This window comes from Girardinichthys multiradiatus, chromosome 14 (genome assembly GCF_021462225.1).
Source record: "Girardinichthys multiradiatus isolate DD_20200921_A chromosome 14, DD_fGirMul_XY1, whole genome shotgun sequence".
Lineage (NCBI taxonomy): Eukaryota > Metazoa > Chordata > Actinopteri > Cyprinodontiformes > Goodeidae > Girardinichthys > Girardinichthys multiradiatus.
Window position 1 is genome coordinate 11,028,031 of NC_061807.1, and position 15,476 is coordinate 11,043,506.

General features: G+C 39.6%; 1 protein-coding gene across 1 annotated transcript; it reads right to left on the reverse strand.

Moving 5' to 3' along the window:
• Positions 1 to 4,151: 4,151 nt before the first annotated feature.
• LOC124880190 lies at positions 4,152 to 11,233 on the reverse strand. The gene is made up of 6 exons (XM_047385139.1): positions 11,154 to 11,233; positions 10,544 to 10,906; positions 5,687 to 5,773; positions 5,516 to 5,609; positions 5,237 to 5,424; positions 4,152 to 5,058 (listed from the first exon to the last, which is right to left on the reverse strand). Exons 1-5 carry the CDS (start codon positions 11,200 to 11,202, stop codon positions 5,280 to 5,282), a joined length of 738 nt encoding a protein of 245 aa, XP_047241095.1. The 5' UTR covers positions 11,203 to 11,233; the 3' UTR covers positions 4,152 to 5,058; positions 5,237 to 5,279.
• Positions 11,234 to 15,476: the final 4,243 nt, after the last annotated feature.

Genomic DNA, 15,476 nt, shown 5'->3' on the forward strand with positions numbered 1-15,476 from the left:
GCTTCTACCATCACCACACATGTAGAAAACACAGCTGACAGGAAGCGGAGATTTCCTCAAATGTAACTGAAACCACTGCGTCTTACGTATTATACGTTCTGACGTAGCTCCTCCCCTTTACGCAGGTCTCATGTGAAGCTTGTATCTAGGAAGCTTTAAGTGTTGCAACAACAAACAAATGATTCATAGTAAAAAGGCCAACCTATCAGTTATCCAGCTTTCATAAACAAGCTCTTGTGGTTTGGAAACTTCTCTCTGAACATCTACTTTATTTAGATCTACAAACTGAAACTATTTGTCTTCTTTTCTATCAATGTTTGCACAGCAGGATGGTTTGAGAAAAGAAAAATACATAAATGTATCTCCTATAGATAAGGACATAGATAAAGATGTCATCTTTTTCATCTAACTTCTTCTGTTTCTCGGAAAATTTCACATTCATGGAGAAGAAAGACTCTAAACTGAACTTCCACCACAATAAACTGTTACACATCAGCACAACTAAAGGACTTAGAAACAAGAAAGCCATAAGAATTAATTATATTCTTATCCTTGTGTGGACAGTTTTAAAGTGGCACACCACAATATTTTAACAACAGTGATTTTCACCTATTAGACTCTCTTTAATGAACTCTTGATTATTCAGTTAGTTATTTTTTCCCAAAACAAACAGTAAAACATGAACTCCAGTTCATTTAATTTGTATATTTATCCTTGAGAACCCAGGGGTTACATACATGTTAATATGTGTTAATGGGGAAAAAAAGACAAATCAAACAAAACAAACAAACAAACACATATTAATGAATTGGAATAATCTGGAATAGAAACCTTAACCAAAACCTGAGATAACATCCAGGAGTTGTGTGAGTGTATTGAGCCTTAATGAAGTGGCAAGTGTGAATACCTCCCAAGGGTGTATTCACACCCTTGGGAGGTATTCACACCACACCCATAGTAACAAGGTTTTTTTTTTTTTTTTACAACTGGTTGTGAATACCTCCCAACTAAGCTCTCAGTTAGTTATTGTTTATGAATACCTGCCTGGTGAGGTGTGCTATTATAAAACAATACATGAAGGAGTGAATTCACGCACTGTTCTTCTCAAACAGCAAGCTCTGCACACATATATAGAATAAACACAAACAGCTTCTCTCCAAAATACAAAAATTTACCATCAGAGTATTTTAGAAGAAATGCACCTGCATGCAAGGTTGGAGCATGTTGGAGTAGCTCTGTTACTTTTCATTCTGATATATTGTTGTTAAGAACTTGAATTCCTCTTGTTATGGATAAAATTGATCTTTATATTAAAGGCATTTTAGATGTTTGGGAAACTGTATAATATTTTTATCCAGTTTATGAAAGAGCTTCCAAAACCAAATTTAGTCAAGGTTGCAAACAAGAATTTCCAGTTAACTCTATCAAATATTTTTTCTGCATCTAGAGATAATATATTGGTCTCAATATTTTTACTGTAGGAATAATCTATTAAATTAAGTAATCCGCGTGAATTAGTGGATGAATGTCTACCTTTAATAAAACCAGTTTGGTCAGAATGTATTATGAGAGGAGTAACCTTTTCTAGTCTTTTTGCGAGGGCTTTACAGATTATTTTGAGATCGACATTAATAAGGGATATGGGTCGGTAGCTGGTAGAAAGTACTGTGTGATGTTGGCAGAATTTTTATTTGGCGGAAATCTGCCATTTCATTCTTTGGAATATTGGGGCCAAAATATTCCAGAATTCATTGTAAAACTGTTGGGAATCCATCTGAACCTGGTGCCTTTTTATTGGGCATGCTTTTTAGAGCTTCTTGGATTTCGGCTGAAGTCAGTGGTACATCCAGGGCCATCGCTTGATTACCTGATAGTTTAGGAATTGTTACTTTATCCAGAAATTGATCAATGTCATTATCTGACGGGTCTATCTGTGGTGAGTATAAAGCTTGGTAGAAATCTCTGAAAGTGCTGTTTATTCTTTCAGGATCATAAACTGTATTCTCTGACGACTCTTTTACAGCAAATATTGTTGTTCTTTCTTTCTTTATTTTTAGCTGGTTAGCTAAAAAGCTACCTGATTTATTGCCATGTTCAAAGTTTTGTATATGAAGTCTTTGTACTAAGAATTGGGGTTTTTTGTCAATGATTTCATTTAATTCTAGTTTGGCTTTACGTAGTTTGCCCAACTTTTCCTCTTCCTGGGAAGCATCTAACAGTTTAATTGTTTCTTCTAATTCCTGTATACATTTGTTTTCTTTTTTCTTCTTATGTGATGAGAATGAGATCATTTTACCTCTCATCACTGCTTTCCCAGCCTCCCAGAGAACAGATGTTGATGTCCCCGGGATATCATTAAATTCCAAATATGAAGTCCGCTCTTTTTTAAAATATTTAATAAATTATTCGTCCTTAAGCAATGATGTATTAAACCTCCAGTGTTTGATTTGTGGGTTTTCTTTCTTATTTCCCAAAGTTAAGGAGACAGGTGCATGATCGCTGACAGCTATAGGGTGTATCTCAGTGTCTGAAATGTCAGTCAACAACGAGCTGCTGACTAAGAAATAATCCAGACGAGAGTAAGATTGATGGACTTGTGAGAAGAATGTATATTCTCTGTGATTAGGGTGAAGAGATCGCCATGCATTGCAAAGTCCGTAGTCACTCATGTACTGTCTAACTATATTTATTGATTGCCAACTGCGCTGAGTTCCTGTTGTACTCCGCCTGTCTATTTCTTCATTTAGACCAAAGTTGAGATCGCCCACAAGAAGAAGTGAGCAATTCAAGTGTTTAGACAGTGCAGAAAAAAAAGAATGGAAGAATGGGGGCTCATCAACATTTTGGGCATATATACTGACAATACATATCTTTTGGTTATGTATAGATATTTTTATTATTATAAATCTACCATCTGGATCTGTAACTGTGTCTAATACTGTAAAGTTAACATTTTTATGAATTAAGATTGCTACTCCCCTTTGCCTAGAATTATAGCAGGCAGAAAACAAATGGAAACTCAGGTGATTTAAGATCATTTGCAGATGTGGCAGATTTATGAATCTCTTGTAATAAGACAACGTCTGCCTCTAGTCTTTTAAGCTGATAAAATTGTTTTTTAACTTTTTCTCTCTGGTGCCAGCTCCATGCACATTCCATGTGAGATATCTTAGTGTGCCCATAGTTGTGCGTGTATCGCTAACATTGTACAGCGCATGTCACCACAGAAACAGATAGACACAAGTGAAATCATAGTCAGTGCTTGGGGTTGCCTGATATGAAGTCCAGAAGCAGAGATATGGCAGGAAAAAAGACAGAAAATTAAGAGGCTGCTGGGGGTAAGAGGGGATGAGAGATATAAGGTTATTTTAATAGATATTTGTGTGTGTGCTTTTTGTGTGTGACAGAGAGAAAAGAGAGTGACAGATAGGGGTGGTAACAAGTGTAAATGAGAGGAATATGAGAGGAGACAAAAAAGGAGCAGATACCCAAAAGCCCAGCCTTGGGCCCACCCACATCAAACAATGTAAACAACATGCTGAGCTGTGCTTTACATTACATTTGCCAGATATCTGACCTCTTATCTAACCAGTGTTACATGTTATATATTAACCTGCTGTTGCTCCTAATAAAGCCAGGGAGTGATCTCCCGATCTCTAAACAACTGACCATTGATATAAAGCTTGTCTACCTACAGCCACTGTAGCTCTGATGCCTTTGCTGATATATTTCTTCCTAATTGGGAATAAAACTCGTGTCCGATCGAGGATCTTCTTTGGGAAATGGTCATTAACGCTCAAGTTCGTTCCCTGCAGCTCTCTGCCCCGACTTCTGACCTGCTCTTTTTGTTTATAGTGCTTGAATTTTGCTACAATTGGCCAAGGTCGGCTGTGTTCGGGTTTCTTACTTCCGAGCCGGTGAACACCATGGAAAGTTATATTTTTTACCTCGTCACTTTGGAGATTTAGCTAACGGAGAAATTCATGGACTGTGTATTCGGCATCCTCCTCAGCACGTACTTTTTTACACTCTAATAAATCTTTAAACAAAGTGGCCACCCCTCCACCTTTTCTTTGCTGTACAGGAAGGAAATAGCTGGACGGGTCAGAAACTGTTTTACATTCTTATCAGCAGTCAAAAATCATCTCTGAAACATTTCAAATATACCTTTATTGCAACATATCTTCAATGTAAAAAAATAAATACTCAAGTACAAAACATTATTTTTTTTCAGTAGTTTTTTCAGTAGTGAAACATATCAGCACAAGGAGTTTTCAAATAATTCATTATGTTTAAATAAAGCTTCAATAAACCAGTGGTTTGCTTCCAGAAACAGTTTGGCTTCTTACTTGTAATATTTAGCTTCTGTTCAACATCTCTTCCAGACTATTTCCAGCCATTAGTTCTGTTTTGATCCTCTGGTCCATCACTCGGATCTTTGAACACTGGTTCTGAATAAATACTTCTAAACATTCAGTGTCAGTTAAAGTGCTTCAAGTGTCAAAGTAGCAAAAATACGTTTCAAGCTGTTTTGTTTTCACAGCATTCAGCAGCTTCTCTAAAAAACATCACTTCTAAACTAAGTGACCAGACTTTCACTAATGAAAGCCTATAATATCACCAGTGCACATCTTCTACAAGATAGACATTTTAAATATGTCCAACTAACGCTTCAAAGCAGAGTCTGATCTACAAGATCTGCTGTATTGACAGAAGGAAAGTCCTTTGGTCCGGACCACAAGGGGACTTTATTTTTTTTTGTTTGGTGCGGTTTGCTTTCACATTGTACTTTTTGCAAGTGAACTATAATTAAAATATAATTAAATATAAATATATATAATTAAAATATAAAAGCCATGTGGGTGAAGATCATTGCTCCCATTGGAGAGAAATGACGGGGGCGAGACAGTTCAGTTCACAGACACAGATGAGCTTCTTTTCTGGTGCGAAATCACAGATTTTTCTTCTTCTTCTAGATAAATCCAGAACATTTGACCATGAGTTGATCTGAAAGTTTGGGGGATCCCTGCAGAATCTGACAGCAGCCACATGAAGAACCTTCAGAAGAACAAAAAAGTCCAGAGTCAAACAACGAGCCTGTTGTCTGTGCATTTAAGGTGAAACCTAAATAGATGATTCAACATGAAACTGAAGAGCAGCATCACAAATGAAACCACGTACTGCATTAGCTGATAACAGCATCATGCTGCTACTCCTGCTGAAGAGTCAGACTCACCTGATGTCATCGATACCCAGACTGATCACCAGGACATGGTTCTTCATCCTGGGTTTCTATGAGGCTGCAGTTGCTGGTTTGAATCTGAGCCCTTCATGAAGCTTCCATCTACATCAATACAGGTCTGTCCTTGAGCAAGGCATCCAGACTGCAAGGTGGAGGCTTGACTCAGGAGGCTCTTTTGACAGCTGTAAAAAAGAAAAAGAAGCAGATTGATCATTTAATCAATCATGTGATGTAGAAAGAAGTTCTGACAGGTTTTTATTATGTCTGACTTACTTCTTGGACTTTTTATATTTGCAGAAGAAGAATGAGCTCAAAGAAATGATGAAAAAAATAACTGGAAAACACAGAAGCAGCCTGGACCGCTGACCTGAAATAAGAGAACAAAAAAGTCAAACTTAGGTTTTTATCAGAAGCTGAAACATGTGTTTGGACCCGCTGACTCACCGGTACTGCTGGTCTCCTGTGGGGTTGGGGTGATGAGGGTTCTGTGAGGATCCGTCTCTGTTCTTGTCGTTTTAGCAAGTTTTGGGTCTAAAACAGCAATAACAGGACTCATTAGACTCTCCAGACAAAACAAACACCAAGACCTGACAAAAAGCTTGGAGGAAGGAAAAACCTTCAGGACGTTTGGAATATTTCCAGCCACCCAGGAGTTAGTGCTGTTGGGACCACAGCCATGGGTTAAAACATGAAAGGCCAGTAAGAACCTTTCTGGAACTTTCAAAATAAATTGCATTAACCTACTTCCAGCACAACCAGGAACAGGAAGAGGAGGGTATTAACACCGGACGTCCCGTGACGTCGCTATTTGAATAAAAACCTCGCATCCCAACAAACAGACCTCTTCCACGCAGGTCCCCAGAGGAACTGGACAGAGGGACACAACGCACTAATGTCTCTTTGTTGGCAAACAGACATAACTCTTCAAACTGGATCCAAGAGTGTCATACGATCCCGCGATCATATGCACTAAGTTAAGTAGGAATGAATTGCTGTTTGTGGATCCAGCACTCATTCACAGAAAGGGGTAATTAAAGTACAAGCGTGGCTTGACTTTCTCTCTGAGGTCGACAGAAACAAACTGTTCTAGAGAGTTCCCAGCAGAGACCCTGTCTCTACGACGCAGAGTGGAGCAGTTTTCCCGGTCTGAAGGAAGGACAGAGGTACTGCAAGACAGCACGCTACTTTGCATGCAGCTCAGCCCGGCAGAACGAGCCGCGCCACCTCCCCCAGCAACGGAGGTTAGCTGCAAGTTAACCCTTTGTTCTCCTCAGCATCTTCACGTAAGAGGTAGTGTTTGGGCAGAGAAGATTAGTTTTGAGGTAAATAATCTAAATAATGTTCGTTTAATGACATTTGTTTTTGTTTGTGTTGAGAAACTCAGCTACAGTGAGTGCTAGCAGACTAGCACTCCGCTACGGATGTATCCTGTGTTTTTTTTGTTGTTTTTTTTTAACTTAAGACAAAACTTTATTTAAAGGGTGGTTTTTAAACACAGATCGGCCATAATGTGCCAAAAACGATTAGCCATTTAAACATTACATTTGAAACGTAATAAGCCTCTCCAAATAGGTTTGCATCCTGCTTTTAATTACGATGCTAAATAAACAGCTAAACTTACAGTAACTACATTAGATTTTTTATGGTCTCTAAAATATATATAAAGATATTGAAAGGCTTAAATTTCGTAACTCTTACTGCTCGTGCACGCTCTCGCTCCCGAGACCAGAAAATGACGTGGGTTCACGTGCTTTCTGGGAGTTCACGTGAGAACTACACCAAACGTTTAGCAAGTTTCTCATAAACAAAGCCCGCATTTGGCCGTATTTTGACCCCGGGTCACCGGTTATGAAGTAATGTTCAAGTTCCGGTGCAGGCAAAACAAGAGGACAATCTCTGTCTCCTCCTTTCTGAGGCTATATCTCTCTAAATGAGTTAAAACAGCTACAGATTTTGTTTCTATGGCAAAACTTATCTGTAAAAATCCTTTTTCATCCAATAGCGCCTCGTTCCCTAGTTTTTCTACACTAGTCAAGTTAGCGTATGTTGGTGGGTTGATTTTATTATGAAATTCACCTGAACTCTCTCCTGCTTGGCTGGTAAAATTCATGAGCTTGATGCAGAAGCCGCTGCGGCATCCGGCCAAACTTCCTTCTTGTGGAAACAGTTTGTTGAGCCGCAGAGACACCGGTAACCGTGACCGCACTGCATCGTGGTTCCTGAGCATCCTGAGATTTTGGTTATTGGTGACTCAATAATTCGTTTTGTTAAACTTCCTGGTGTCATTACTTACTGTCTCTCTAGAGGAAAAACAGTTGACTTTATTGAACTGATTTTTGCTATTCTTGAGATTCACCCCTCGGTTCACACTGTAATGTGATGTGACAGACAGTCTTTAAAACTCCACTATGAGCTTGAATCGCTGACCACTACAGTCGAGAGTTTGGGGAAACTGTGTCTTCTGTTTAGACTAAAAGCTCTGACTGTTTCAGTGGTACTTCTTAGTTTACACTTATGGTTGAAGAACTTTACTGATGCAACTGGGTGGGATTGGTTTTATTTCTAATTTTGACTCATTTTCCACCAGATAAGATATTTTTAGACAGGATGGATTGCTGACATCCTAACAGAAAGGGAACAGAGATCTTGACCCATAATTTTATACTTTTTATTGCTCTTAGTCTTAAATGATGTTTTTCACAGCATGACCTTCCTCAGTTTTATACTTTGTGTTCTACACATGGGGGGTCCTGCTGTTGATGTTTCGACCTTTCTCATGTTTTAACATTCCTGTCAGTGTTACCGAGAAAAATTGTTTGTGCTTTATTTTCTCTCACTATTATCAGATGAGTCACAAATGTTGGAGAGCCTTTAGGAGGCCTTTGTCTGGTTTAATCACATTAAAACCTGTTAGTGCTTCCTGTCAGTAGCCTGTTGTTAGATGGTGGTTTATAGAATGTCAGGTCTATTACCAACAAATCTCTTTTTGGTTAATTTTAAAACTTTTGAGCTTTTAACGGTCTAAGGGTTCTGTTCTTATCTGTCTACGATATCGCCCTCCTGGCCCTAAATGTACAGTAAGTTTTTAACTGAATTTGACTCTGACATCACTACTGTTAACTATGAGAAAGTTATTCTACTAGGTGACTTTAACATTCACACTGATGATCAGGATGATAGGTTTGCATCAGAGTACCTTGATCTCGTTGACACTTTTGACAGTACTCAGTACGTATCTGGTCCAACACATGAACATGGTCATGCTTTTGATTTAATTACATTAGGCCTCAGCCTAGTTAATCTCTCTACTATTAATATCCATATCGCTGACCATGATGTCATTTTATTTAGGTTTCCTTCAGCAGATGAAACCACAAGGAAACAAGCTCCACATCGTTCAGACCTATCACATCTCAGATTGTTGAATATTTTTACAAAATCAATCAATATTACCCTCAGCTTCAACAGTTAAATTGATCTCACTCTACAGATGATCTGGTAACAATCCTTCAATAGATGTGCAGCTACTCTAGACACTGTGGCCCTTTTAAGATGTCTAATCCTATTCTGCTTTGTCCAAACCAGCACCTTGGATAAATGACGTGTTCGGACCATCAGGAAGGGATGCAGACGTGCTAGTTGGGTCCACAAATCTCTGGATTTGAGCTGCGACTTCTTTACCATGAAAAACATTTTAAGAAGGATTATAATAAGAAGAAAGGTTTAAATATTTCTCAGGCCTCATCGCTTCAAATCCTCATAATCCCAGACTTTTATTCAACACTATAAACGCTTTAATTTATAAATCCCCAACTTCTAATAAATTGTCCTCTGAGAGATGAGTTATTTTTGATAATTTTGTCTGAATAAAATATTTAATATCAGAGCTCAAATTGTGCCACCTGCCTCTACCACTCAGTGTGAGGAGGTAAATCACTTTTTAGTTCATTTAAACTTATCTCGTTCTGATTTTTAAGGGATAGTATGAAACCTTTCTCCTCTTTTTTATATATTTTACCAAGAATGTTTTTAAGGAAGTTTGTACCTTTTTAATTCCTGATTACAGTTTTTAACAAATCTTTATCCACAGTAGTTCTTAAAATTTTAAAACTGCTATTTAACCATTACTGAAGAAACCCAACCTCGATTGTAACCATCATTAAAAAAGGCCAAACTCTAAATGACCTTTTATTGCTGAAATTTTAGAGAATCAGAATCAGAATCAGAAAAGCTTTATTGCCAAGTACGTTTTTGGACATACAAGGAATTTGTTTTGGCGTAGTCGGTGCAATACAATACAAATTAAACAGTATAAACATATCTACAATATAATATAAATATATGTGCACAGTTTTAAGTGAGTGAGAGTAAATATAGAGCAGTATAAGATGCAAGAGCAGTACAACAGTGCAGGTGATCAGTGTGCAAGTAAAGCAGGAGTCCAAGCTGAGCATTAATGTGACGCATAGAGTTACAGGTTACAAGGTTCCTGCAGGCAAAAAAGGGGAAGTGTTTTACTCTCAAGCTTTAACGTATTTAACCCAAAACGCGCTTTTTGAAAAGTTTCGGTCTGTGTTTCGACAGCATCACAGTGCAGAAACTGCATTTTTTACGGTTGTGAATGATATCAAGATGAACTCAGATGCTGGTTGTTGCATCGTCTAAATGTTGATAGATCTCTGCTGCGTTTGATACAGTTGATCATGATATTCTTTTAAGCCCACTAAATTATTGGTTAGGTGTTAAAGATACTGATCTGAGTTTGCTTAAATCTTATCAGCACGGCAGAACTTTTTTCTGTAACTTCTGTCAATAAATCTTCTAGTTCTACTTCTTTCACCTGAAGTGTTCCCCATCCTTGGGCCACTACCGTTTTCTACTTACAGGCTACCACTTGGTCAATGTCTCTTTTCATTTCTATGCAGAGGATTCCCAGATTTATTTGGCTGTTAACCCATCAGACCTCTTTACTCTCGATAAACTTACTCTCCATTTTTCAGACATCCAAACTTGGATTTCTGATAATTATCTCTAACTCAATGATAAAACTGAGGCGATGGTGTTTGGAGCCAACGCCAAAAGGGATCCAGTAGCTCAGTCCATCTCTGTTCTTGGTTTCAACTGCACGCATGAAGCCAGAAATGTTTGGTGACCTTTGATTCAGATCTTAGTTTTTCTAAACATCTTAAGATTACCAAAACAGCCCTTTTTGGATATTAGGAATATTGCTAAACTCAGATCATTTTTTTCATTCTCCGACACAGACTCATGGTTCTACTGGGACCTACTGAGTGAACTCACCAGTGACTCTGACGCTGCATCCTGCAGAGCCGACGCCACCATCAGTCATCACGTCACACGGATACAGACCAGAGTCTTCAGTCCTCAGTCTGGACACATGGAGTCTGATTCGTCCTTCTCTGAGGACGCCTTTGTCACTCTGGACTCGTCCTGAAAACTGTTCATTCTGAGACTCTGGTACCTCAACACCATCACGGACCTGATACAGAACTAGTTCTCTGTGAGGAGCTAACAAGGTGCAGGTAATAAACAGATATCTCCAGGATCCATGAGGTCTGGTGGTGAAGGTCCACTCCAGAGTGATGTTGTGGTTCTCCTCTGCCTGATAGCAGCTCTGTGTCACATTCACTACAAATGTTGCTGCTGAGGAGACAGAGAGGGAAAGAGAGGAGCAGACACACTGAGAACAGGAACATGGGAGTCTTTAAACTACATCTCTAGAGGTTTCTGTCACATGATGGTCTCTGTGCTGTCAGAGCTCTGCTTGATTCTCTTCAAGTAAAACTGCTTGATCAAATGTAGCTGGAGGATTGAAGTGTTACCTTCACTGACAGACGTTTCACTGATTATTGATGGATTTAGACTGAACAAAGAGAAGATGGAAACTGACCACAGAGACATGAGTTGAGGATGATGAGCAGCAGGATCCTGCAGATCATCTTCTCCCTCTGAGAGGAGACAGAGGAGAAGAGTCAGCAACACATCAGCTCCAACATCTCTCAGATACAACACGTAACATCTGCAGTAAGACTTCATTCAGTCTGCAGATTGTCTCTGTGTTAACATGCAACATCTGCACCGTGCACCACAGTGTTTGAACAGAGCGTTCTGGACGGGTGAAACAAAGTTTCGTCGGCTGGAAAACTGTAGTCAAAAGATCTGACGTTTATTTGCTCTCAGCCAGATGGAAGCCTTTTCAGGAGTATGAGGAGATTTCCAAATTGGTCACAGTGAACATCAGTCAATTCTGAATCCATTAAACTATGAGTGAACACTCAGTATGACACCTTGTTTGTTCTAAAAGTAGATTTGAATCTGAAAGGAACCAAAGAAGCGTTAAGATAAAATCAGAACCAGCTTTATTGCCAAGTTTGTACAAACAAACAAGGAATTGGACTCCGGTACACTTTGCTCTCAGTAAAAAAGAATATCTTCTTAAATGTACATAGGTACAAAATTGATTTTACAACAGAAGATAATGTGAGATTGGTCCAAGTATGCATTGTGTTGTTCAGGAGCTCTGACCGTCAGGTGTTCAGGAGTGTCCTAGGAACTATAAGTGGTCCACAGTGTATGGGGGTAATGTTCTCTGAAAGTAGGCAGAATAATCGTTTTTGGATGGACAAGAGAGAAATATCTTCTTGTGAGGATTGTACCTGTCATATTAGAGCAAGCTGGCTTTGGACAGGCAAAAATTTATGTGGGGGAGAATTTCCTTAAGTACTGTACATTCCTGAATCTGAGCGTACAGTGTTTAAATCATGACAATCTGATTTGAACAATGTTGACCAAGAAGAATTAATAGAGATTATTGATAACCACAGATGAATGCCCACTGCCAGCAATGCAAATGAAATCCTCCAGGAACTTGCATACAAAACACTTGTCCAAGAGCCTGCCTATGTTATTGAACAATGGGCAAAAAAACCTCAGTTCCAGTGGGAGCAGCTTTCAGGACCTTGCTTCAGTGTATGAAAACTTGCAACCAATGCAAGAAAAGTTTTCAAGTCAAGTGTCTTTCCTCAGGAAATGAATGTCCATCAGAAGGACATTCAAAGGTATGTAACCACATACGTCAGGAATGCAGATTTGCAGCATCTGTCCTTGTTTCTAAGATTCTGCACAGGTTCAGACCTTTTCCTGGATAAGCTAATTGTTATAGAGTTCACCCAGTTACAAGGGTTTCTGAGAAGACCTGTGGCTGTGTTCCTGAGCTGTCAGTCTATTATGACAGTGTGATGGAAATTATTTTATTAAGTGTTCCATAGTGTATGACCTTAGGGTTACCTCACTCCTGTGAACATCTGTGTTAGGGAGTAAGCTGTAAAAGCCATTATCAGAAGTTTAATGGTTAAAACCCACAGTTAGGATGATGTGTTGGAAAGGACAGATGGGTTCCCAGATAACTTTGTCACCTCTGAACCCGAGAAGGGTCAGGGGTCGTAAAACACAGACTCTTTGAAGTTGAGATAACACTGTCATGTTCTGGTATAAATACTGTGTGTAAATGTTGATCGGGGCTCTGTTTCACTGACTAACCTCAGTGTCAGGGTCTTCAAACGCTGAATGCCTTTGAATAAAACATATAAAGACAAAGTCCAGATTTTCTCTTCTTGTGAGTCAACTTCTACCCACTTTGATAAGAAAATTCCACAACAATTTTAGCGTCACGAACAGGATCTAATGTGCCAGAGGAGACCGCAGGAGGGGGACACGGGTGCCTGGCCAGCCTGAGAGTTGTTCTCAGTCCACTTCCATTTTACGGAGGGGAGTTCTGGTGCCCGCCTGCGGCTTCTGGCCGATTGGATCCGAACTATTTGTCTTCAAATATATCTGGGTGAGAAGTTGCTCTGTATGATATAATGTATATTATTATTTTTATTACACATTAACCATCATCTCGTAACTAATTAATTAGGTTCCAGAGTTGCGAGAGGGAGGACATCAGCTGAGGGCCCGGTTACCCTGTTAAGGAATAACAGGGAGGTTCTTATTGGTAACAATAAGATAAAGCAAAACACAGGGTTGAGAAGTCATATTTTGAGGCGTGGCCACGCCCACACGCTTTCATGTATGAAAAAGCTTTTGATAACTTTTGATCCCCAATCCCTTAAGAGTATACTGAGTGATTTTGAAGTCTGTAAGTCAAAAGCTGTAGGAGGAGTTCGCTCAGATATGCGGGTTAGAAACGGCCAAAACAGGGTCAAAATGGCAACTTCAATCCAAGATGGCCGACTTCCTGTGGGGTTTGGACCAATGCTCCAAGAGACTTTTTTGTAGGTCCTGCGACGTTACATATGTGTACCAAATTTCAGAATCCTCGGTCATAGCATGGGTTGGGGCTGATTATTTGAAATTTTCCAGGGGGCGCTGTTTACGAATTTGGCCACTCCCACCGAATATGTCATCAGATCTCTGTTGGGGACTGGACAAGGATCAATCACATTGAATTTGGTGCAGATCAGATGATCTATGTGGAAATTAGAGCCAAACGTATGGCCATGGCGTGACGTCTGACTTCGCCGCGCCACCACGGCCACGCCCTTTTATGAAAAGTCACTGTGCTTCAAACGAAGTTATACCCACTAGTTATCTGTTTTCTGACACACTTTCAAGTTGATTGGTTCAAGAGGGTCAGAGAGGCACCTTTCCAAGTGAAAAAAGTTACTTCCTGTTCTGAGGGGGCGTGGCTTTGGTGATGTCAGCATATGACCCCATAGGATCGTCGGGAACCGGAAGGTCCTCCTTCATGCCAACTTCGTTGTGATTTGGAATTTGTTTGGGAAAGTTATTGCAATTTTTGACTTTCGGAGCGAACGCCAAGTTTGTGCCCCGGCCACGCCCCCTAAACATGGCCAAAAACTCACGATTTTGATAACTTATAATCCCCCATGCCTTAACTGCATATTGACCAAATATGAAGCCGATAGCTGAAAATCCCTAGGAGGAGTTCGTTAAAGTTCGAGGTGAGTAAAAGTGAAAAACGGGCAAAAATCGGCCTTTGACCCAAAATTGCCGACTTCCTGTGCATTTTAGGGCATACCCCCAAGAGACTTTTTTTCTTGGTTTGAGGAGTTCTAGCATTGTGCCAAATTTCAGATCTGTACGACTTACGGTTTGGCCTATCTAACGTTTGGGGGCGTGGCTAAGTGGTTTGGCCACGCCCACTGACGACGACATTAAAGAACAAAAATTTCACGCGGGGGACAATTTTGGGTAAAATTTGGTGAGTTTTGGGATATGGCAAAGTCCCCATATTGCGCCGCCAAAAGTCCCCGGAAGAATAATAATAAGAATTCGAGCGATTACAATAGGCCTTCGCAGCTGCTTTGCTGCTCGGGCCTAATAATAAGAATTCCTGCGATTACAATAGGCCCTTGCAGTTTTCCTGCTCGGGCCTAATTAACTGCGTTCGATGCTGGAACCGCTGGTGTTTGGAACTATCTGCAGCTGCATGACTCACTTGACTTCATTCCATTCTAGGGAGTGTTGCCACTGTAATGCTCTGCTTTTTAGACATATTGCTTGATGAAGGCTTTGATGAAGGTTAAAGCGCTGCCACAACATGACGCAGCTTTTTGTTTGTACAGTTTTTATTGTTCCAGAAAAATAACCTACTCATTTACATTCATTTATTACAGCAGTAAAGCCTAAAAAATACATTTTAGGATCCAGTAGCGTTAACAGCAACAACATTTTGGTGTTGTTTCCCCAGAAACGACACCACACCTTTTTTTTTTTTTTTTCAAGACTTTTGCAAAAACAAGACGTTCACAGGTTTGAACCTGTGAACTTGTGAAGGTGTGGTGTCGTTTCTGGGGAAATGACACCACACCTTCCTAGCCAGGTTGTAAATAGATCAGAGTGACATCAGAGGGCATTAGGAAGGTGTGGTGTCGTTCCCCCAGAAACGACACCACACCTTCACAGGTTCACAGGTTTGGACCTGTGAACGCCTTGTTTTTGCAAAAGTCATGAAAAAAATATATATATATTGTTGTTAAGAACTCTAATTCCTCTTGTTATGGATTAAAATAGATTTTTTGGACAACTATCCTCTCCAGTATCAGATACTATGCAGCGGTAAGGATTTTTGCTGATACATTTTTACTTTTGGACATTTGTTATAGTACATAACCATAGTAACAAGGTTTTTTTTTTTTTTTTTACAACCAGGAGCAGCTGATTAATATCCCAAAAGCTCAAATAATAC

What these genes read in the sequence shown, in the direction of transcription:
- LOC124880190 (XM_047385139.1), bottom strand. Translation starts at nt 11,202, where the DNA reads ATGATCTGCAGGATCCTGCTGCTCATCATCCTCAACTCATGTCTCTGT. An exon ending in CCTCAACTCATGTCTCTGTG is followed by an intron (nt 10,907 to 11,153) that starts GTCAGTTTCCAT and finishes CTGTCTCCTCAG; the next exon opens with CAGCAACATTTGTAGTGAAT. An exon ending in ATGCAGCGTCAGAGTCACTG is followed by an intron (nt 5,774 to 10,543) that starts GTGAGTTCACTC and finishes TTGCTGTTTTAG; the next exon opens with ACCCAAAACTTGCTAAAACG.